The sequence below is a fragment of the Lepisosteus oculatus genome, chromosome 10 (assembly GCF_040954835.1).
Source record: "Lepisosteus oculatus isolate fLepOcu1 chromosome 10, fLepOcu1.hap2, whole genome shotgun sequence".
Lineage (NCBI taxonomy): Eukaryota > Metazoa > Chordata > Actinopteri > Semionotiformes > Lepisosteidae > Lepisosteus > Lepisosteus oculatus.
Genome location: NC_090705.1, coordinates 42,982,128 through 43,005,571, shown reverse-complemented (window position 1 = coordinate 43,005,571; position 23,444 = coordinate 42,982,128). Strand labels below are relative to the sequence as shown.

General features: G+C 40.1%; 1 protein-coding gene across 5 annotated transcripts; it reads right to left on the bottom strand.

Moving 5' to 3' along the window:
• Window positions 1–3,393: 3,393 nt before the first annotated feature.
• pomgnt2 (protein O-linked mannose N-acetylglucosaminyltransferase 2 (beta 1,4-)) lies at window positions 3,394–21,326 on the bottom strand. 5 transcript variants are annotated; one of them, XM_015356808.2, is made up of 2 exons: window positions 21,179–21,326; window positions 3,394–6,202 (listed from the first exon to the last, which is right to left on the bottom strand). In XM_015356808.2, the coding sequence occupies exon 2, from the start codon at window positions 6,138–6,140 to the stop codon at window positions 4,380–4,382; it is 1,761 nt and encodes a 586-aa protein (XP_015212294.1). In that variant the 5' UTR covers window positions 6,141–6,202; window positions 21,179–21,326; the 3' UTR covers window positions 3,394–4,379. The 5 variants fall into 5 exon arrangements, with proteins under 5 accessions (XP_015212294.1, XP_006635585.1, XP_069051358.1 ...); XM_006635522.3 differs by lacking the exon at window positions 21,179–21,326 and adding an exon at window positions 20,766–21,126; XM_069195257.1 differs by lacking the exon at window positions 21,179–21,326 and adding an exon at window positions 20,980–21,126.
• Window positions 21,327–23,444: the final 2,118 nt, after the last annotated feature.

Here is a 23,444-nt window from a genome sequence, read left to right as displayed (position 1 = left end):
TTTAATTAAGACATCTACAGATTTGTAAAACTGTATTGCTTTACCCTAAAACTAATCTATATCAGACATTTTCCCTGAAGAAGAAATGCACTGAAGTAGGAAGATACAGAATTCTCCATCACTGTAAGCACAAGAATACCATTAACGTAACTGTGCAGCTTTGCCAAGAAAGAGTATCATGTTTAATTGAAAAGCTAAAACTTTCAAAAAGCCCACAGAATTCCAGATAAATAGTAAGTTTTAAAAAAATGTTATGTTCCATGCATGCATAATTCATGACAACATGCTTGTATTGTATGTACACTTCTATTTACGGTTTGTTTTTTCCAAGCTCAAAAGAGAAACCAACAATGTTTTATGTGTGAAAACTTTCCTGCCCTGTGTCTTAGGTGTTTACAGTACAGCAGCGTTACACTGTATTGTACAAGAAATAACTATGAAAATCATACCTGAAGTGAAAACAAAAAAAATTAAATCCAATTAAAAAATGTTTGTGTTATGTAGTGACCTTTCCAAGAAAATGAATAATATAAAACAACCTCAATCTCTTATGCTGACCATATAATCAAGATATATAAATAACTAACACGTGTATATTATCTTTAACGTAATAACCTTTTTCCAATATTTGCTATTTGTAGGCTTTCCAGTGACATTTTGCTATAAAGCTGTTTTATTTAAAAAGCCAAACATTTTCACATTATTAAACTTGCATGAACATCAGTACCTTCAACCTTTGATTTTCAGTGCTTGGGCCAGTTTGCTCATTCTCCCAGTGTCCAGAGTTTCCTCTAGGGCTTCACATTCAGTCCACAACCCAAAGACGTGCTGGTTGACTGGGAACTGTAATTTGCCCCTCTGTGCTTGTGTGTATGTGCGCCCAGGGATGGACTGGCTAAGATCACTCCTCTTTATCTCCCTTCAGTAAAACCCCATCGAGCTTATCTTCGTCCAAATGTATTTTTCATATTGGTGCCTTCCATAATCCACAGAATCCTTCTCTTCAGAATCGCCAATTATTTCCCAATTATACACCCACCCAATTTAGACCCGCTAATTGTCTCTTTACCTTTTGGCTGACAGTGATCACAACTATGCCCAGACAGGGGAATACAACACAGTAACGCTCCTCCAACCTGCCAGCTCATTGAGCCACATCCTCTCACACACCCAGACGTGTACAGGAGCTTCTGAGCCTCTCGGATGTCATCCTGAAGCCTAAGCGCACTGGGGGACGTTGCAATGATTTCGGCAACCAGACACAGCCCAGCTCTAACTGACCGATCCCAGCCTGACAGCAGTCTGGGGAATCGAGCCAGGCGCGAACTTGCCAGCCTGCTCGGAGAGACCTGGAACACGCCTCTGGTTGAGCCTCTTGGAAGTACAGCCATCTCTGCTCTAACGCAATAGCTGTGCTTCTGAAAAAACACATTATAGAAAATTGTTGTAATGTAGAAACCAGCAGTTAAATGGGAATTAAGGGCTAGGAGGTATATAGTTTGGATTCACACAGAAGCATTTTTCTAATTAGTCATATGATTAGTTGGAATATATTACTTCTGTGTGTGGTGTTTTGGCAATAATGATTAACAGAAAACAGTGAAATAACAGATAAAACAAGACATCATATGCATCTTCACCAAGTAATGAGAAATTCTGCTGCTCCCGAGTAACTCAACTGAAGTCCAGTACAAGTTCTTCACAGTCCAGGGAATCAAAACAATCCATCACGCTTTGAAATGGACGCCAGCACAGCATTATTACTCCACGTATGGAGAACTGTAGGCATCTTCTTGTACTTATTCACAAAGAATAACCCACATTAATACAGTATCTACTGCTAAACTGCATATCGTCTAGGAAGGCATTTAATGCACTGAAAATGAAGCAAGGCACATGAAAACAAGACTTGAGAAAACCCTCAGAATTAGGTCATCCTGCAGTAAATGTAAACCACATAAAGCTTCAAGAATTTCATCATCTGCACTGTAATGTAGGGCATATTAAATCTTTGCCATTTTCCAAATTAGAAATGCACGCATTATGATAGCACTCCTCTGAGCTTGGTTTGGGGAATTACAAATGAATGTAATTTTAAGTAGCTATAATGATTGTATCACAAAAACCTAATGTGTGCATGGAGATTCCAATGAATAACTCAATTCAAAAATAATAAAAAAAGATAAAATCTCTCTTGTAAGGATGCGAACTATGGGAATTAAATATTCTGATTTCAAAATAAGGCTGCACTTACATGCAGAACGATACTTCAGCAAGTATCTGATGTTTATTTAGCCTCCTTCTCCTTGTACTGCAAACACTATGTGAGCGTTCACACTGGTACTAAAGAAAATACATTTGCAACTGTTTGCATAAGGTCTCCTTGCAGATCATATTACTTAACCTGTAATTAAGGGCAAATGTCTTTTGAGCCCTGTTCTTCCAGACTAAAACTGTTTCCAATCCGTTTGATTAATGAAGAAAAAACCTCCATCGGCCTTCAATTCATAGGTAAACATTAAAATTCAACATTACTCAGACTGAAGACAATCTTACAGGACGCACAGAAATGACTCGATACACCTCATAGAGCATGCCAGTACACGTCGACACTTACGATGAACAGGTGCAGAATCCACCAATCTTTCAACTGACAAAAATACCAGTACTACCTGCCACAGACATTTTAAAACGTTAAAAAATCCTGTACGTCACGGATGTTTTGAGGACTACAGCCCCTGTAACAGCAATGCGGTGGTTCGTTTCCATGTTGAGCTCCCTCTATCATCCACATACTCCCTCTGGACACACCCTCCTGTAACTGTGACATATCAGAGCTCAGTAAAACTGTGGTGGGGGTTCGTACAATTGCTGGTTGTTTTAAGCCAACATTCACTGGTGAAAAGATTCTAACAACATACATTATTGTTGTTTACAAGCATTTAAATTCTGGTTCCCACACTTCCATGTGTGACATCTTATTGTACATTAGGAAGCGTGACAGGAGTTCCTGCTCTAGTGATATGTCAGCAGCTTCCTTTACTGGTCAGCTTTACTGGTCTGCGTATGTATTTGAGAGGCAAAACAAACATTCAGTTTCCTTTAGCACCCAGAACAGCGATAGAAACGAAAAATTATCAGTCACAATTAAGCATTTTTCTGATTACTTTTCTTTTTCTTACTCCATGGAGACAAATGTGAGTTATGAAACTCTTACTGACCTTTCTGTTCCATTCCTGCCTCCTCTTCTCTTTTCAGGAAACGCTACTCTGACGATACTGTGACAGAAAGGGATCTCCAGTGACTTCGTGTCCATCTTCAAGCACTAATGAGATTTAACTGTTCCAAATCTTTAAGCATAACCTTTTAAGAACAAGAAACTTTCTTTAGATCTATTTTCGTAATACAACCTTTAATTTAAAAAAAATCACATTTCTTTAGAAGACCACAATCAAGAACCTAGTGCAAATAAGATTAAACAATGACAACAGCTTAGAGAGGGTAAAGACACAAAGAGCAATTTGAGTTAAAAACACAGAGGTGATGTTTGAACAGTATAATCAACAGTAGTTTTAATACACACTTTGGTTTTCCATCATGGTTTTGGCTATGTCTTTTGAAGTACTATAAAATGTTACATATGTACCTGTCTGAAGGAATGAAGGAAATATGATTAACAAAACTATGATACAGCAGTTTCTAAAAATTACTGGTTCCAAAGCTTAGTATACACTTGCACGGTGATCATTAATGGAAATTTCATACTATAATACAGATATAATAAATCACACAACACAGAAAATATGTTGTACTTTGACCACATTAAAACTGATTTACAGGAAAATGCATTACATTGACACAATGCACCTTTAAAAAATAACTTATTTAGTATCTAGAACAGTTAGTAATTAAACTAAACATTATGGAGTCATATACACATACATTTTTAATAAATTAATTCCTTGTAAAATATTTAATATTAATTAAGGAGAACCTTAGATTTGTTAGCACTTTTAAAAGAGTCTACTGCAATGAACGGTGTCTTCAAGTGTAGCATCTACTATATATTCAGCATGAACTTAACTATATACTTTTCTCTTCCCTTTAAATTGTTCCTCCTCATTTTGGTTTCATTCCACTGAACCAAGCCCTAGAAAATAGAACTGAATTACACAGCATTTTGGGCATAAAAATGTCACTATCACAACAACAAGAAATTATTTCTTGGGAACAAGGAAACATGTTTTGAGCCAGCTAAACCAGGACAACAAAATCAGATGGCAGCATCTCCAACTTCATAATGGGCCGTTTTCTGCCGGCATCGCTGATTGTCAGGAAGAGGCGGGCACTTTCCTCTCGTCAACCTCTGTAAACTCACATCAGGTTCTACATGCCAAGACATCTGCAAATGGGCCTAAAAGAGTTTTGTTGAAAATGCAGCGTATCCACACTAAATATGTGGTAAAAGGCTTTATGTTCTCGGAAAATGTATAATTCTGGTGTGGAAGAATGTAAGGCATATACGTGTTTTCCCCTTGCTCCTGTATCCACACTTCGTATTGGACCTCCCTGACCTTCAGGTATTTGAGATTCCAGGGAATCTGCCAGGACACCGTCAGCTTGGCCTCGTTGGATCCTTGAACAGATGCCTGACACCGGGGTTCCCTCACTCTACCAGGATGAACAGTGCTGGCTGGCTTCGCTTTCTTCAGAGCAGGTTTAGACTTGACGGTCTGCCTTAGGACTTCCAGGAGCGAAGGGATGTCCACCTTCGTGTCCTGGTATATTCGGAACAGCCACTCCGGGTTGCGGCAGCACAGGTGGCGAGGCACTTCCTTGCTTTTCAGGATGCGCTCCTGCTCTTCTTGTTCCAGGTGAGCTATGCCACCTTGGTCCCACGGCCTGTCTGGAAAAGCAACTGAATTCTCTTCTTTGGTGTTCTGCCAGGCCACATACTGAAGATCCATGCCTGGCAAGGATGCTAGAGTTTTATAGGGCGTGTAGTGCTCTGGGTTCACAGCGTAAGGGAAGAGCTCGACCACTACAGCGCCGCGGGGCAGAAAGAGCGAGGTCACTAGTTGGGCACCATGAATACTGATAAGCATGGATGCTCGACTAATTATCTGCACTATATCTGCAAAGGAGTGCTCGTCTAAAGACACTACGATCGTCTTCATTTGAAACTCCTGGGCAAAAGTTAAAATGAGTTCTGCCTCATTAATGATAAGTCTATTGATGGTACGGCTAAACACCACAATGTACTCCTCATTTTCAGAGACTTCTTCCCTAGTAATGTTGAGTTTATCCATAAAAAACCTGGTGAACTGTCGGATCTCTGTTCCTGACACTAATATATTTGCTTTGGGGCCCTGAGGTTGAACAAAGCCATACTGGTACCAGGTGGTTATTTTTGACAATCCTACATAGGACTTAGTGAAGCACAGGAGTTTGCCGAAGTTCTTCAGTTGCTCCTTCAGAAGAGGCTGCTTATTGCTCAGCAGCCGGTACAGGTCAAAATGCGTTCCTTCATTCCAGCCCTCCATGAAAACTAAACGGGCTTCATCGTCCAGATCGGAGTACTGACTCATGGTGTAGAAGATGGGAAGCAGGTCGTCGTGGAAGATGTGCATCAAGTTGTCCGGGTTGAAGCGGTTCAGGATTAGCGCCACGTCAGGAACAAACACCGGCTTGGGCATGAACTTGAGGGCAGCTGCTGGCAGCTCAAGGAAGTTAAAATACTGGGTGTTGTGATCTTCCACAGAAGAGAGGTCCAGGAGGGCAGGCTGGAACCTCCTTGAGCCCAGGTTTGGAAGCATAACGGAGGCGTTACTGTGGAAGAAGACGAACTCCTCCGCCTCCGTGGAGTAGCAGAGGTAGTCGAAGCGGCACAGACGGTCGGTGTGCATCTTGCCCGAGCACACCATGCGGGTGCCGTCCTCCTGCAGGGCCCGCAGCGCCGCGTGGTAGTCGATCCGGGCCTGGGAGAGCTCCTGGGACTGGCGGCTCAGCTGCAGCTCCTCCTCCACCACGGCCGCGTGCTCTCGCAGCCTGGCGTACTTCCACAGCACCGCCGCCAGGACCGACACCAGCAGCCCGTTCAGCACCGCCGCCACGTTCATCCTGCAGCCCGGCCCGCGCATCACAGCCAGCTGGCGGACAGCTCCAGGGGCGGCACGCTCATCCTTTCAGCCGATCGCCAGGCCTGTCGCACAGAACGGAGAACAGATTTAGAAAGACACCCCGAGCAGCTAAAACTCTTTGAGAGACCGATTCAGCAGGCATCTCCTTGAGAAGAACAATTAACCAAAGAAACAGAACACGATTGTTGACCGTCGATAAATAAAGGGGTTACTGGAGTTTTTCCCTGCTTCACACGACTGTCCACTCATTTTTCCCCCCTTAATCTTCAACCTGGTGCAAAGTATGAACTGCAGACGTGCAGCTGGGATCGCTTCCAGTGGCAGCCACAGACAGCACTAGCTCGTGACTACAGGGGCTCTGTTCATCAACCCCAGCCGAGCTGGAAACAAACATTTCTGAGCTTCGTGTGTTCATCTACCTTATGTCTGTGCAACAAAATGTTTCTAGAAAAAAAAAAAAGATTCTCATTTTTTGGACAACCTTGTGAATTTATTAGTGATGTTTCTTTTGGTGCTCTATATGTGAAGGACGCAACACTGCAAATAACTATAACAACAATCACAAAAAAAGAAAAGGAAAAGGTGAAAAAGTATCTGTTAAAATACATTCAACAAAGGGTGTAAAGGTGTTAGATCCTTGGTAATGAAAAGGTGGCAGAATGGCCTGCGTCTTGGCCACATCTTCTACGTTAAAAGGCACCTTTGAACAAATCTACACTCTGAGCAGCCTCTCATTTTAGCAATGACTTAATTAATCATCTTAATTTCCTGAACAAGCAAAGAGGTTTCCAACAGTAACAGAATCAGCATGCCATCTAAGTTGTTGCAAATGCCTTTCTAAGATGTCACGGATAATTAACGCACAAATGAATGCTGAAACTGTTTGGAGATAGCAGATAAATTGAATCTACAGAACACAACGCATGGAAGACAATATTATTTATCAAAGGCAAGAACCAACCCAGCTTGTTATTCAGCACGATCTGATTCACATTAATCAGAATCTTTAAAAATGCAATCGCCACTCTGATGTTTTGGAGCCACATTCAGGGCCAGCCTGGTAAAGGCCTGGGAATCCCCAAGCTGAGCCAGAATACAAATTCAAATCCAATGAGCTTGAGGTGGAATGAGATGCACTGCATAGGAAAGTGTTGTGTGGTCCGCCCTGCTCTGCAGGGAATCCTAACGCTACCGAGTACAAACCTCTCTGTGGAAATGCAGACTTTATATATGGTCAGAGTACATAGGAGAGTGCTTTCTTTGAAAAACAAAAAAATATTAACAGGTTCATCAACTAAAAAACAACAACTTTTTTTGTTCTTTAAATTGATCATATGGGTGTGAAAAACAAGCATAATGGTTTGCGTCTGTGCACGTAGTCCTGGGGAAAATGAGATACGTTGGAAAAAAATATTTTGTTTTAGTATATTGTACTATCTGTTTGCATGCTTTCTTTGAAATTGCATCTCTCTAAAACCAATCTGAGAGATTAATTTCAGTTGTAAGACTGATGCAACTCTTTCAGATACAAAGGTTTGAGACATCTCCTCTGTGACACTGGGAATATTTCCGACATTCATATTCTACTCAGGGGGAAAAAACTGATTTGTGAGAAAGGGGTACTGCTTATATTTCAATATATTGTATAAAAGCACACCTTCTCTGAATTATTTTATTTAGCAAACCTTATTGATCCAAATATATCATTACTATTTACAGGACTATTTAGGACCCATACTGAGTCTTATTTAAATCTTGAAATCTTCATTTCTCTGCCAATCAGAGAGTTTTGTCTGGAGAAAAACACACAATATCACAACCTATTAGAATGTCCACAATGATACCAAACTTACCCAGACTAACAAAGCATAAACAAATTTAAGTGCCAAAACCGCAAAAGCATTAAAATGAGGAAAACGGTCTTCAGACTTTAACATGGCAAGCAAGAGGTGCCGTCAGTTTACAGAGGGAACACTGCAAAATGAAGTCTACTTCTGGAAACACATTTTTTAAAAAAGCAATTTTAAGGTGAAATGAAAAACGCACACACCCATAGCCACACGTGCGACGAACTACAAATAAAAATACTCACCAGAGCAGCATGTTAATCAAGAGCATCTGCCCATTTGTGTGCAGCCTGCAAGCTCCCGGAGCCTGTTCACACACAACGCATCTACTGCAGGCTGTGCTGCACAGCTCCGAGCGGCTGGGCTCCAGTCCAGCCCTCTGCACAGCTGGACCAGACTGATTCGGTTCCGCTAAACCCAAGGTGAGTGAAGGAGAGCGCTCAGGCGCAGCCTGCACTGCCAGATCCTTCTCTGCCTCCCCCTCCCCCTGCAGCGCTCAGATCGTGCTCGCTGGTCACGGCAGTCCTGGCGCCCCGGCTGCCTCGTCTCAGTCCGCCAGCTTACTTGTGGGCCGACCGGCCACAGTGCCCTCTCGCTGCAGCCGCCACCCAACGGGAGCCGGCAGGTTACAGCCCACACGACGGCGTCCGTCTCTCTCCCGGCTCTGCGAGAGGAGCCGCTAGGTCCACCCGAGAGCCTGGCAGCAGGGCTGCTGAACCCTGTGACTTGGCAACATACGTTCAGAACGGGGTCTTTGAACGGCAAAAAGCAGCCTCTTTAATTTAATTTATTTTTAATTTCGCAATGTAATTTTATGCGAAAATGTTAAATATTCAAAGCCCAATTCCTTTTTCATGTGGAGAGGCATGGAAATCTGTTACAGTAAACAAGGATAAAACCACTCAGCAGCTGTGTCACAATAAACAAAGAACATTAGCTAGTGATTAAATATCGCATCGGAACAGCTCGGTTCTTAAGTACCTTTAATTAATCACTCTGACTGACAGCACACGTGGCACAATCACAGTATATTTTATATTTAAGTTCACCGTTTGAATGCTTTAGAAGCGAGCTCATTAGCATTTAGATTAACACCTTTATCACATGTGAACAGATGTAGGGCGCAAAAAAACTAAGAAAAACACTATAGCTTTTTGGTTGATAAATACATGAAGGTAAGCTTAAATTGTTAGAGTTTATATATTTTTTTAAAAAGCACTTCATTGGGAAAACTGATTTATTGAAACATTAAGACGGATAAATCTGCACACAGGAAAGTGAAACAATTCTTCCCTTCCAGAATGAACTATAAAGCTCTAGCTGCTGCGACTCTGTTAATTCTCTGCGCTCCAGTGACCCAAACTACAACCCTGGCAGGGGTCTAAGAATCCATCACAGATCCAGATTTCTTGACAGTAATTTTACCCCTCAGAAGCCTCTTTAAGAAGGAAGGCAGCTACAGTGCAGATTTTCATTACGGGACACGACTGGTATTATTTTATCATTTTATTTTGTAAATTAAAGATTTTTTCTCTATATGTCACCTAGTTGACATCTCAGCTCCTTTCAACAACATATTACCTTATTTTTTTTAAAACCGATTCAGGTAAAGTGGTTAGAAAATGCACAGAGTAAACTCCGATGTACCGAGATTATAGCAGATTATGATCTAAAACCTCTGTTTCATGATCATCTTCATGACCTTCTGAACAGCATTCAATATTCTAGAAGAGTCACAACAGCAATGATACAAAAACGTCTTTTGAAGTTTTAAGCCCAGTATTGCCTGACCTTCTTTTCTACCATGCAATAATTAACTGGAATACAATCGTATGTTCTTGAATAAATCAACATCACTACACAAATGTACAAAAATATTGACTCAAGGAGAATATGTGGAACTTTCAGTCTCTTCCTAATAATTTGTGCAAAAAGATGTTACACGTGAACCCAGTTCACAAAGAAATATGTCCATCATGCCATGTAATATATTCTGCACCACTGGAATTAGCGGTGGTTAAATTTATACTTTAGAAAGAGTGAATTCAGTCTGAGTGGGTCATTCCTGACAGATCTCTTATACCCCCATGCCTTTAATGGCAGCACAGATTGCTAAACAGATGACAAATCATAAAAAAATGAAGGGAGATGTGTGGATTCCTCTGCTAAATCAAATGTCCTTTGATAAGCAACTGCTTCTGGGGCAGGTATTGCTAACCAAGTCATCACAAACTTGCTAACAAAAGTGAAGAACAGCCCATATCCTGTGATGAGATCTGCTACAGCCTGAGGGGATTGGAGACATCAGTTCCTTGATGTTTCCTGAGGCAAAGTCCTAGCTTATGGAAGAGAGCTGCTGTAGTATCATTAAAGACATGGTTGAGGAGGTACTTGAACAATGCTAGTCACTAGAAGGTGTGCCTGCACCTAAGATCCATGTAAAACATTCATCACGGCATTAAACAAGACAAACATGCTTTTCCAAACCAGATGTATCCTAGAGTGAAAAATGTTTTATCTCATAAATAGTATATCATTGTAAGAATTCTGTGATGAGCAAAGAAGATATTGTAAGTGTCACACCCAGGCTGGGAGTGGCTCACTGACTGCAGTACGGATGTACACAAACGTAACAGGAAAGGTCACTACCATAACTGTACATCACACTGACACACAGGGTTACAGAATTTGCGGGATCTACCTAAAGAAGTATAATACTCCTTTAAGAATCGACTACAAATGTATAGTATGTTGAGGTTTTACTAATGTCTTTTGTCGTTTAAGAATTGCCCAACAGTGTAGAAACTGTCTCTAAATCTTACCTTGTGTTTCTCCAAAATAAAATGCAGCTTTTTTTCCCCCCTAAGAGAAACGGAAAACAATGTAAATATTCCATTTTTTTTAAGTATTGTAATTGAAAAGGCTGATTTTGAACCATATTACGTAACAGAGGAATTATTTACACACTGAAGGAACAAATAAAGGTTAACCCCTCTGTGAAACGCAGAAAGAAACTGTTGAGCCTTTTTCAGGTGTCAAAAGCCGAAAAGTAATTTTCCTAACTTTTACTGTGGAATTAACCTACAATCCTCTTCTGCAGGTAGTGCACACTGATGCAGCCAGGCACACACACACTTAAACAAGTATCACAAGTATTAAGAAGCTCTTCTCCAACTCTTCCAAATTTTTAAGTGGAGATACACAGCCCTCAAAAAATGATGGGACCGCAAATTCAAAACTTTTTCTTTACAGCCAAGCAATTTGTTTTGGTGTTCATGATATTAATAAGATAAGCAGAACATACATCTTTTTATTTTTGCATGAAACAAAACATAACTGAAACTAAAATAATTTAAGTAAATAAACCATAAAGTAAAAATATCACTTTTGACTTTGCTGTCCCACTACTGTTGGATATGAATATATTTAGTGATGTTTTTCTTACTTCCAAATCTTAAACACACAAAAATCAATGACAAAAGATGCTCGCTAAAATTAGCAAAGGACTGAAATGTTTAGATAATTTGAAAGTTGCAGTATGTAAATTTAAGTAAGCTGCAATTAACAATCCACCAGTATTAATTTTTCCTCCCTTGAGTTCCACCCACCAGTCTAAAGTCAGGTCTCCTGCTCTATACCATTCTCACAATTTTTCTGCAGTCTGCTACATTGACTATAAATAACGAAAAAGAGTGCTGACTAAAGTAAATGCCTTTAGAGAACACAAAAACAAATAAATTCTACAGCAAAAAGAAACCTCACAACCACAAATTGATTCAGAGTACCACACCTGAGAGCTTTACCTTAGGAAATACCCAGCCTTCATGTTGCAGTTATTTTACTTTTCGTTTAATTGTGTTCATGGTTCAACGGACACTGAAAAGACAAAAGGTCAGGCAACAAAGCCGACTTTATTGAAAAGGAACATGATATTCCAAAACAAAAAAACCTGTGCTTTTTAATTTTTCATACACCTAGTGCTCATCACCTACTGCTTTCTTCCACAGTAAAAAGGATTTCATTTCACCCTAGAAAAAGGTGTGTATGCACAATTGTACTACGTCTCAAAATGTGAGAACTTCTTGAGAGTAAAGTGATCAAAATAAAAGTGGTCAAATAAAATAATAAAAAAGGCCAGATGTCATCAGATTTCTAAGGCACTTTACTTGACTTTACTTGAGTTGCTAATGCATCGGTAAGATAAGCTTACAAACTGTGGCACTATCACAGCGCCATGTTATTGAATAAAAAGCAAAAGGTTCTTCAATAATTTATTACGCACTGTAAAGCAATCAAACACTGAAGATCATACATCAGTTACAAAGCTGAAAAAATGACATTACTTAATACGTTCAAAGGCTACACTGTTAAACCCAAAAGCCCAGTGCAAAAATATCTTGATTGCCAGATGAAGAGAGCTGCTTTCACAAAGCACTGCCACCATGTGATAGTGTTCCTGAAATTCTGAAGACTATACATCTAAACATCTACACAGACAAATTAGCATTCAAAATTACTTGGACTCCTGTGAATATCTGTGAAATCTTAGAAAGAAAAGAAATGTAAATAAAATATTTTTGCAAAACATGGGTGCCAGTTTCTACCAGTATTTTACTCTTCCTCCTTGTAACACAGTGTACTGTACATTCGCCCTCACAAACTGAAGACTGCAGGCAACATGAACAAGACCCAGGACAGGAGAACCAAGTGAGGTAACTGGCTTCACAACCAGATTCTGTTTCTTTAAGGGAGTAAAATGCCATGACTGGGTACTAAAGCAAAATAGTTGACCAAAAAGCGCACTTGAGAAGAATGTTAAATAAAATAAAATCTAAAATATAATCTAGGACAGAGTAACAGTACAAAGTGGTGCTTGCCTACAGTACACTTAAATATGTGAATGTTTGGAATCATCTCGCTGGGGAGCACACAAAATACACAGAGTACATTCAAAGTACATTTCCCAAAAGAATATGATCTTTTCTGTACTGTTTCCAATTTCTGTTCCTAACCTTCTGTAATGCTCTCAAAAAGAAAAATTGTGGTTGATAAGATATGTTTTCAACAGAATAATGTCCCTACACAAAGGGAAAATACTGAAAATTAAGATTTCTTCACAAGAGCCCATTTTGAATCCCCATTTTGAATGAGTTATGCATTATCATAGGATGCATCCTGTCATATGACAATAAATGACATTGCATTTGGAGAAATTAATGTATTTAACTACTCCTCATGAGAAGAAGAGCCATTTATTTTAAATGAACATTTAAATGAAATTTTTCACTGGCCTTCAGTCCACATGACATGAAACGAGCTGCACAGAAGAGAAAGGGTGACTGCAATCACACAGACCGAGAGACGAGTATGTATGCTGGCAAATACGTAAGACAAGTTACTGACGTTATAAGACAGATTGCCCAAGGCATGTACAGCATTAACTGCAAACAGTCTGTAAGCAGAGGTTTCCATTAAATACTACTGCGCATCTCAGTACTTACTGTAGGACTATTTTTGCAAGATGTCCAATTGTTCCAAATTCCAAATTGTGTATCACTACATAAATATATATATATAGGCAGTCAAAATTAAATAACATTAAGGTGTATAATGTTTGCTTTCAAGATAACATCTAATTATTGTTTTATTTCTAACTACCCTTCTGTATAACCTTAGATGTACTGTAGCTGTTCAGAGAAAAAACAGAATGTGCTAAATATATTGCCACCTAGTGGCTATTAAATAAATTAACAGTGCTCAACAGCCTAAAAATGTTTTGCAGCCTTAATGCCAAGATTTTAACGATTTGAGCTAACCAAGCCATATGAATACAAATAAACATACATCAAAAAGAAACAGTGGAAAATGTTTGTTTTTAAAGTAACAAATGAAATGAGCCTATGTGTGCATACATCAGCTGTTTCACCTCTTCTGGGGACTTGACAAAGCATCAGCAGTACACAGGATATCGTTAGGGTTTAAACACCACACTATACCTTCAGTCAGGCACTTACCATTCTGATGTGTAAGAAATAACAAGCTGTGTTTTATACTCACTTTAGAGCATCAATAATACTGAAATACCTATGAGGCAGAGAAATAATATTAATTGAGCTGACGTGAGAGTTGTTTAAAAAGGCGGCGTGATGTAAAGCACACATTAGGCACCCTGGACCGACACCTGGCCTTTCCCATCCTCCCTGGATTTCAGCTGCCCCACTGGGGTAACCGTCTCATCACACCTCTCCCTTGACTTACAAACGGAATCCCTTCCTCAAAAAACGTCCGTTAAGAGGGAAAAAGGAAAATGAAATTCTCCTTCCTTAACGTGTTGAACCTCCGAATTCGTTCGGAAGGTTTAGAAAATCCCCCAGCATTACTTGCTTTTACCCTAACAGCACCCTGAATCATCAGACTAAGACCAAGAGCACTGTTGTTGCTTTACAATCACCCTATTTGCCCCCGTACAGGGTTTTTTATCTTGTTAACCGCTAGGAACGCACACATACTGAGGACCTGTATGGTGGGAGGTCCGGCCGTAAGGAAGGCATCTTCAGTTCGGCTACAAAGCATGCACCTTAACAGCAGGGAAACTCTCTTCACAACTATGAAAAATAGGAATGAAAATGCATGCTTTGTCACAGCCCAAACTCACAAACTAGATGTTCATAAAACGATGGGATGGCTGTATCAGATCTTTCTTTACGGAGGGCGTGTGTTGCATATGCGCTGCTGTCTGACTGGAGGTAGGAAGCACAGTGCAAATTCAGGCACGTCTGGCTCACGCTCTCAAGCTCCCAGCAGGGACACGAGCTGCTGTGGCTGAGGCTGCTGGGAGCTGCTGGCAGAACGCAGGTTTTCCTCCGGGTGCGACGCCCTCTGGTGACGGAGTGCCGCGCTGCAGCCGCCCTCCCTGCACTCCAGTACGGAGCTCAGGGCTCCAGCTAGGATACGGTGCACTTTGGGAATCCTCCGCAGATGATTAGCACTCCATAAATGTGCAACACATTAGAGAGCTTGAAATTTTAATGCATATTAATCAGGCTGAAAATCTGGCTGCACGCTATTCCGCTCACATCCCAGCTAGTCCGGTCTTCGCCACGGCGCGCTGAGCCTCATCGAATCATTTCTCAGCAAGAAAGTCATTCGTTATGACGAGGTACTTTATATGCTGTCCAATTCAACGCATTTTATTGCCAAGCTCATCACTTTCTCATTAAGTGTCCCCCATAATGTTATTTTAATTTCTGCCGCAATTGTTTCCTGTCAGGTTCGATCAGAGATCCCCGCGCCTCGCCTCGGAGCTGAGCAACGCAGGCTGGTTCAAGTACTGAAGCTCATGTCCCTCTCCCAGGCAGTCATCTGGCTCTCCTACCCATTGCAAACAGAGACTCTCCGGTCAGAAATCAATCAGCTATTGATACAAGAAGGAAGACGCTAAATCTGAGGGTTATATTAACATTAAATCATCAATTTCTAACACTTGGGACAATTTCGTTTTGACCACACAAGAAGCGATTTGCTTAGTTAAGAAACCATTTGACATTAAATTATCAACCCCCTGTGACCACACCTCTCTAATGCTGACTAAACTGAACCAAACGATCACCTGGGACAAACCAATCAAAATGATTAGTTTTCACACACTGATGATCTGAAGGGTTAAGTATAAGGCCTGCTGGACTGTGGTTCTCCAGGACCAGCAAAGGGAGTTCATGGGCTAAGTATTTTTTTTTACTTCTTTAGTATTGAATTTGCACATTGGCTAAGCTCTAGATCGTGGGGTTTGGAATATTTCTAGTTTTTGCATAGGGAAATAATTACACTGGGTCCTCCGAGACTGAAGCAGAGCTCCTTCCCTGCCCACCAGCCCCAACAGTGCTGCTCATCAAGCTGCCTTCACGGGCACCAGAGCGATGGTGTGGCGGAGCGCATCTGTCTTCTGTCAGAACAGCGTGGCCCTGCTGCCAGTAAGGGAGCTGAAGGATCGCCATGTGATGAGCAAGAGCGTTGTTCTGGAAAACAGCAGCAAAGCGCAGTTCTCAGGTGACCAGAGGGTCCCCATGCTGTCCAGAATGAGCTCGTAACTCACCTGGGAGTTGTGGGAGTTCACCTAATATTCCTATTACCTTAAGTGTACCAAAGTGTATAAAGAACACAACTGCATGGTTATGACAGTTAATTACTCCATTCACTTTAAAGTACTGTGCAGAATACTTGGGCAGAATTCCTACCAGACGATATGTTGCTAAAGGGGGTTACACGTTATGAATCATGCGGCGCACTTACTTTTTCCCGTAACACTACTGAATATTGGCTGATTTCTTTGTTCAATAAATAATGACAAAGTAAAATTTGTGTGCGTTATCCGTCACATGAGGTTAGATTTATCTGTTGTGAGGACTTGGTGAAGGTCATATAGTGAACGTCTTAAAATATAAAACCACAGAATCTTAAGAGGATGTAATTTCTGTTTCACATCACTGTACATATAAACAATACTGACAAACGTTAGACAGCTAATCCAGTTTCAGAATTTCGCGGGCAGATCTTTAAAGCCTTGCTTCACTTCAAGGCCACTGCAGCAGGATTATCTAAAAAATAAGCAATTAAAAGAAACAGAAATGCTGTTAACAAAACAGCAATGTTTTTAGATGCACGTTGCTGCTCATTTTAAAGAGTAACCACAGACGTAGAGGCGTTTGGCCATAATCCCACAGATGGTAACTTCAGAGCACAGGCACCTTAGCCAAGCTCAGGCACCCAATTTAATGTGACCATACTGGAAAAGGCTGTAGGTGGCTGTTGGAAACAAAAAGAGCAAGGGAGTATCCTAGATCAGTTGAACACATTGCAATATAAGAGGACTCACAAGGGATGACAAAGATGGCTTTAACCCACCCTGGACTTCCCCCACCACCTGAGCTAGAACCCATCACGGAGATCTGAGCACATTAAAAACACATGATGTACAGGAGTTACACGTGTAGGAGGCTTTATTGCAGAGATCTTGTTAGTTTTATAACCAAAGCACTCCTCCCCAGACTGCTATCCACCTCCCGACCACCGACTGTGTGGAAGCCCCAAACATGACTAATTACACCCCGGGTGAGAATGTGGACTTCACCACCACCAATAATCCTATTTACTAATCACCACCCGTGGTGTGAAGTTATAAATAGACGCCTTAACAGCCTCCAGTGGCCGTTGCTTCTAATGTATAACCTAATACGGATAATCTGCAAACATCATCTATTGAGCTTTTTGCGATTTGATCTGAATAGATTGTTTTTCTCCCTATCGTTTTTTTTTCGACAGTTCTCTTGTGATTTGTTTTAGCAATACAGTCAATATCTTAATGAAATAGTTATAAGTTTTGCAGATATTTTTCTCCTTCCCTGGAAATAGTAATGAATTCTTGTCACTGATTTAAAATACCTGGACAGCATCAGACTGTGTACTGATTTGCTTTTTGATTTTCTCTTTTCACCCAGCCTGAAACCGGACCTGATCTACTGAGAAGATCTTCTCACATGCAAGAGGAAGCAACTTCAGTTCCAAATACAGCTGATCACACAATGTATACAGTATAAGATCACAAAGCTTGCAAATGAGAAGAGGTCAACTTACTAAGCACAATACATTAAATGTCCAAATCTGGTAATAAAATGTTACATTCATTCTAACACATACAAGTGAACTAGACAAATGCCTTTTCTTCCAGAAAGTATATAAACCTAAATCACCACTAGAGTCTTATTAGATTTAAGCCCAAATGAAGCCATTTTCAAGATGGCTCTATTCATCCTTTTACTTGCAAGCAATGGTATACAAACCTTATACCAAGTTTTTACAACTTCCTATTATTCAAAAATGTTAGACAATTACATAACATACATATATCATATACATTTTATTATTTTTGGCAAAAACGCCATCCTCGTGCACTAGTGTAACAATTTCCAACTAGCAATTTAGAAGATGCATACTAGGCAAAATATAAACTTACCAACAAAGCTAAATATTGTTTTATTTTATTTATTATTCGATATAGTACTCCACAGTTCGAAGATCTTTATTGTAGTACTGGCAGAAAAATGGCTGAGCAGGTATTTCTGAAAGGACAGCATTGATCTCAGCCCTTCGACTAAGCACTGTACGGATGTTTGAACTGACAGACTGTTTCATTTGGTAAGCAATATTGATGATAGTGGATCCAATTTAGATAATCAAGGGGGGAAATGATTATCCTAATCTCAACCCACAAAATAAGGAAATAATTCCTCCTCTGTATCGCTTAGTAAGACAGAGAAACAGGTGGTGGGCAGATGTCCCAATAACTGCCAAACAGATTAAGCTCCAACTTCTACATAGTTGGTCAAAATACTCCACTACATAACACAAATGCACTCCTTCTCTCCTCCTGTAGACATTAAATTAACCATGTTTATCATTTCTGCTTTAAAGTGCTCTACCAATGCAGATCAATAAAAGAAAAACAGAAAAAAAAAATCAATCTACAGTTGTATGTGAATTTCATGTTTCCTTTCTGGCCAGTGTGGGCCTTTCACACCATTTTAAAACCCTTAAACTGAGCTGAATACACAAACATAGAATGTTTGATAGAATTAGGTTTCTACAATGTTAATTATTACACTGCCTCTCTCTGGCTACACTGTCAGAGCGGCGACGATGAACCGTCTGCCATCCTGACACACTGAACATCAGAATGCTTGCAAACGAGATGTGATGAAACGGGCCTGATGGAGCAGACTGCCTCTTCTCAGTTTAACTGCTATGATCAGATCCAGACTGCGGGGCAGATTATGCCCCCAGCCAGCTGGGCCCAGGAGACCCCCAAGAACGTGAAAGCGCAGGACGGGACGGATCAGCCAGGAAACAGGCTGGAAACACGTGTTCCTTCTATAAAACAATCTTTCTGTTCCACCTGGAAAACGAAAACTGAGTTATATGCCAACAAGGTAGGAAGAAGGAACAAAATGTTTAAAACTAAACACACCAGAGACAAAACATGGAGTTGTAAAGGCGTATATACAACCCCCGCAGTTAAAATTAGATGAAAAGGAGCACAAAAACAGAGATCTGTTATGTTCACATACATTTCCTCACAGCCTTCTAATGGTACTTTCACACGCGAGGATCTGGACAAATAAGGATGGGCTAGTGTCTGCTATACTTTGAGCTTCACATTTTGCTACTGTAGTATCATTTAGAATATCTGTTGATCAAACAAAACTCTTTGCTAATCTGGAACTGGATTAAAACAAGAACCTGCATTCCAGTACAGAGCATTCTGCTTCCTCTCAGAGTCTCAGTTACAGCTGATGAAAACAGAACTACATGCAAGGGAACCTCAATTTCTATGCCAATTCACTTGGAGGATTAAGTCCCTAAAATATTTCACCGATTTAACCTTACGCGGATCAAATCAATTTATTTAGAATCGGGAAACTATGAATTTCCTAAAAAAAGAGGAGGGAACACAAGAGCCAAGGTAATCACCTACCTGTCTTTTTACACAATGGAGTTTATAAAATGTTCTTTGACATACAGTATAGGGAACTATCTGCTCCATCCATGTCAAGACATACACTGGCTATCCAAGATCAAAAGTCTCTCCAACTAGAAACCTCTTCCGAAAAGGGGAATTTTACAAAGAATACCCCCTTCAGGATTATTTTAAAACTTTTTTTTGCCCATTTCCAAGACTTGTTATATTGCTTTTCCTGTAAAGGTCAACTGCAACTAGCATTGTCTGGACACGAACCGTAAAAATAAGTTGAACTATTTGATTGAAGGGCTATCATTTCAGACCCATTCATTAATAAACTGTAATGTGCCAGAAGATAGTACTTCACTGCTTCACAGATCACAGAAAACTTAATTCTGTGGGAGTCATACTTAATAATTGTCTAGAAACGGGAGATTAATTACGGTAGCTCAGATTTCATAAATAGATCCCATGTATCTTCAAGCAAATCCATCAGATGTAAAGCGATCACAAAATCAACAGCAGTTTATAAACTATAGACACATGACCCATAATCTTGTACCCCAAAAGAATGGTGCTGCCCTTTTCACGATAAATAAAATGAACAGGTACTATAGAGATAAAATGCAATCTTCAGCAGGCTATATAAGCCTTACCGACATCACGCCGCAGTATTAATTTACGCCTACTTCATCAGGAATCAGAAAACGACCAAACAGCAACAAGTCAGTGACACAACGTATCATTGACACCTCGGTTCAAAGCTCTGCAACGAAAAACTACACCAAACATCCAAATTAAACATAACTCTCGTCAGCATGAATGAAACAATCCGTTTCAAGCAATGAGGAGGTAAATGTATATTTGCATTTAAAGCACCGGTAAGTGACGACGCCAGCCGGCTGTGCAATGTGGCAGCACCGTGCCTCACACAGCTCTGGCAAACGCCGTTTTCAGCACGATGGACACACAGTTCCTAAACTGCAGATATGAACAACTGCAGGGACGCAAGTTTGAAAATATATAAACCACACCGCAAACCAAAAAAAAGAGTTCAACAAAAAATACATATCAAACGTCAAGCCAACTTTACCTCACCAACGATACGTCGTCACAACTACTTAACACGTTAACCTTCGGTTATTATTTCTCAAAATACTGCTTAAAACCTGCTAAAAAAAGCGTGCGAAAACTTACCGACAAAGCAAAACAGTACAAGACAAAGCACGTTTGTATGTAGGCAAAGCGCAGACAAGCTGTTCTTACCTAGTATTTCACTATTACAGGATCTCCCCCTTATCACACTGCAGCTGAATTGTTACAGCATTTTCTTCAAGCAGGCGATAATTGCAGCAATACAAAACGTTACTTTTCCCAGCGTTTCTACAACCCGCATCTAACGACCACTCCTGCAGGGTACGGAGCAGTAGTGCGTGTGAACAAAATAAAAAAAAATAGCATTCATGCATCAGGTATTTACCAAGGTCGGCGTTTTTTTTTTGGTCTTTCGTACGTGCTTATTGCTCCGATATAACCGCTTTCATCTCGTCTGTTGTGCGAAATTCAGGCAAGCTTGCTTCACTGTCCCCACCCACCCGGGCTCCAAACTACGCGAGAGCTCTGGGCCTGGTCTCCGGGCTGCATGGTCGCGGTTCATCTGGTTTCTGTGTGATCCTTACCTGCTCCTGTGAAAACGCATTTCATGTCTGTTGCCCTTTTCACGTGTTTTGTGTTGTTTGTTTCTGAACCGTCTGATGTTGACTACAAAATGGTCTGTTGTATTGGTTTTGTCGAAAACCCATGTTTTCTCTAACAATTCCTGAAATGCCGTTTTTTTTGACAATCCAAATATTTAGTGTGGAGAAAAATGTTGGATACAATTCCCACCTCTAATACTTCTGTACACCTGTTTTTGACCCATTTGTATTTCTAGGAGGTTGTGTGACTATGCAGATATCATCAAGCCTTTCACTCCAGAACTTACCTGGCTTCAGGTTAAAGGGACGATGAAAAAACATGCAACAGTACCCCCGTGAGTTCAAATAAGGAAGTGTTTTGTTGCAGATCAACTGCAATGAAACGTTTTGCTTTGAACAATCATTTTATTTATTTACATATGCACTAAGGAAAAGAGAAAGATTCACAAAGAGCGCGTGCTTCAAATGAACGTTTGTCACATTTTTTTCTAAATCACAAAAACAGATCGCTTACACATTTTTTTAGTACTGTGCTCGTAAGATAAGAATTAAATGTCTATATAATAGCTCACACCCACAGCAGAGTGGCCAGATACTGTACAGTACATCCTTGGGCTTCAGGGCCGAATATGTATTTCTGACATACTGGACTTTCTCCATATATTATCTGCATGGTTTACTCTTATATTTAGCTTACATTTAAGCATTTATTTAAAATGGTAAGCACATGAAAAAGGCTGATGAAAGTCTTTTAACAAAACGCCACAGTATATATGCAATTTTATTTGCTCACATTAAAATCCAGTCAAATAGCACTAAAGCTCACATATTTGGGAAATTAATCTTGTTGGTAGGACCCGTTGGTGAAGTTGTTTGGAGGTACTAAATGATAGTACATTATACATACAGTGCTGTGCATGAGTATTCAGACCCAGGTTTTGTTACTTTAAACCTTGCAGTCATAGCACTTTGAAGTAGCAATTAATATTTGTTATATACACAACCTACTCCACACATTCAAAGCAAAATACAAAAGAAATAAGTAAATAGATTAATAATATGAGAGGAAATGGATTCTTCATGATTGCATAAATATTCAAACCCTTTACTGTGGAAAATCTAAATTAATTAAGATGCACAATATAATCTTAATGAGCCATGCAATTCATTGAGTGGCCTCTGTCTGTGTGTAATAACAGTAGTTCTCATAATTCCTGAATAAAAATACCATTCTCTGTGAGGTTGTTTTGTCAGCTAGTGAATTTTAAGCAAAGAGGCAACAACAAGACTGAAGACCGAAGAGCTTTCAAAGTAAGTCTGGGTTAAAGTAATTGAACAACACAGAATAGGACAAAAAGGAAAAATATCATGCCTTGATGATGCTTCTCCACAGCCGACCTCTCCTTAAGCTTGGTAGGGCTGAAGGAAAAATGGATGTTTACAGTAGTAGCAAAGTGCAGGCATATAGGAAATGAAAAACTGTTTCAGTCTGCTAAAGACTTAAAACCAGTGCAGTCTTTCAGCTCAAGGCCAGAGCAAATGACCTTGAGTGGCCCATTCAAAGTCCTGACTTGAATCCCATTGAGTGTCTGTGGAAAGAATTGAAAATTGCTGTCCCTAAATGACCCCCAAGCAACTCTAGAGAACGTGGACAAACATGCCAAGATGAATGGGCGAAATCTGAAACAGGCCTGTGTGCAATGCTGGTAGACACTCATCTGAGTAGCCTTGCTGTTGTAATTGCTTCCAAAGCTCTTTCCGCTGAAATATTGAGATCACAGGGCTGGAATACAAATGCAATCCAATGCATTCATTTTTTCTTTTTAGTTTTTTTTGCTGACATTTACTGTAACTAATCTTATCCTTAGAAGCCTTCAGTCAGAGCCTTAAAGTTTTGAATAAAACAGTTTTTTCTTTTAATTTAAAAATGTGTATGCAGCAGTTTGTCATTTCACAAAATGGAACACCGCAGTTAGAAAGGGTCTGAATCCTTTTTTAGAGCACTGTAATTCAAGAACAACACATGTTGAAACAGAACACCATTTCCATGTTGGGTCTGTAAACAACTTGGAAAAATATTTAGAAAATTTCCATTATAAGAATAAAAAATCCATGAAGAATTTATTTAGTTTTTTTGCGTGGGCATTTTCTTTCATTTGATTTCAGTGAGAATATACACAATACATATAGCATATTACAGCAGATACCGCATACAATATGTAGAAAATCAGAACATTGATGCATGACC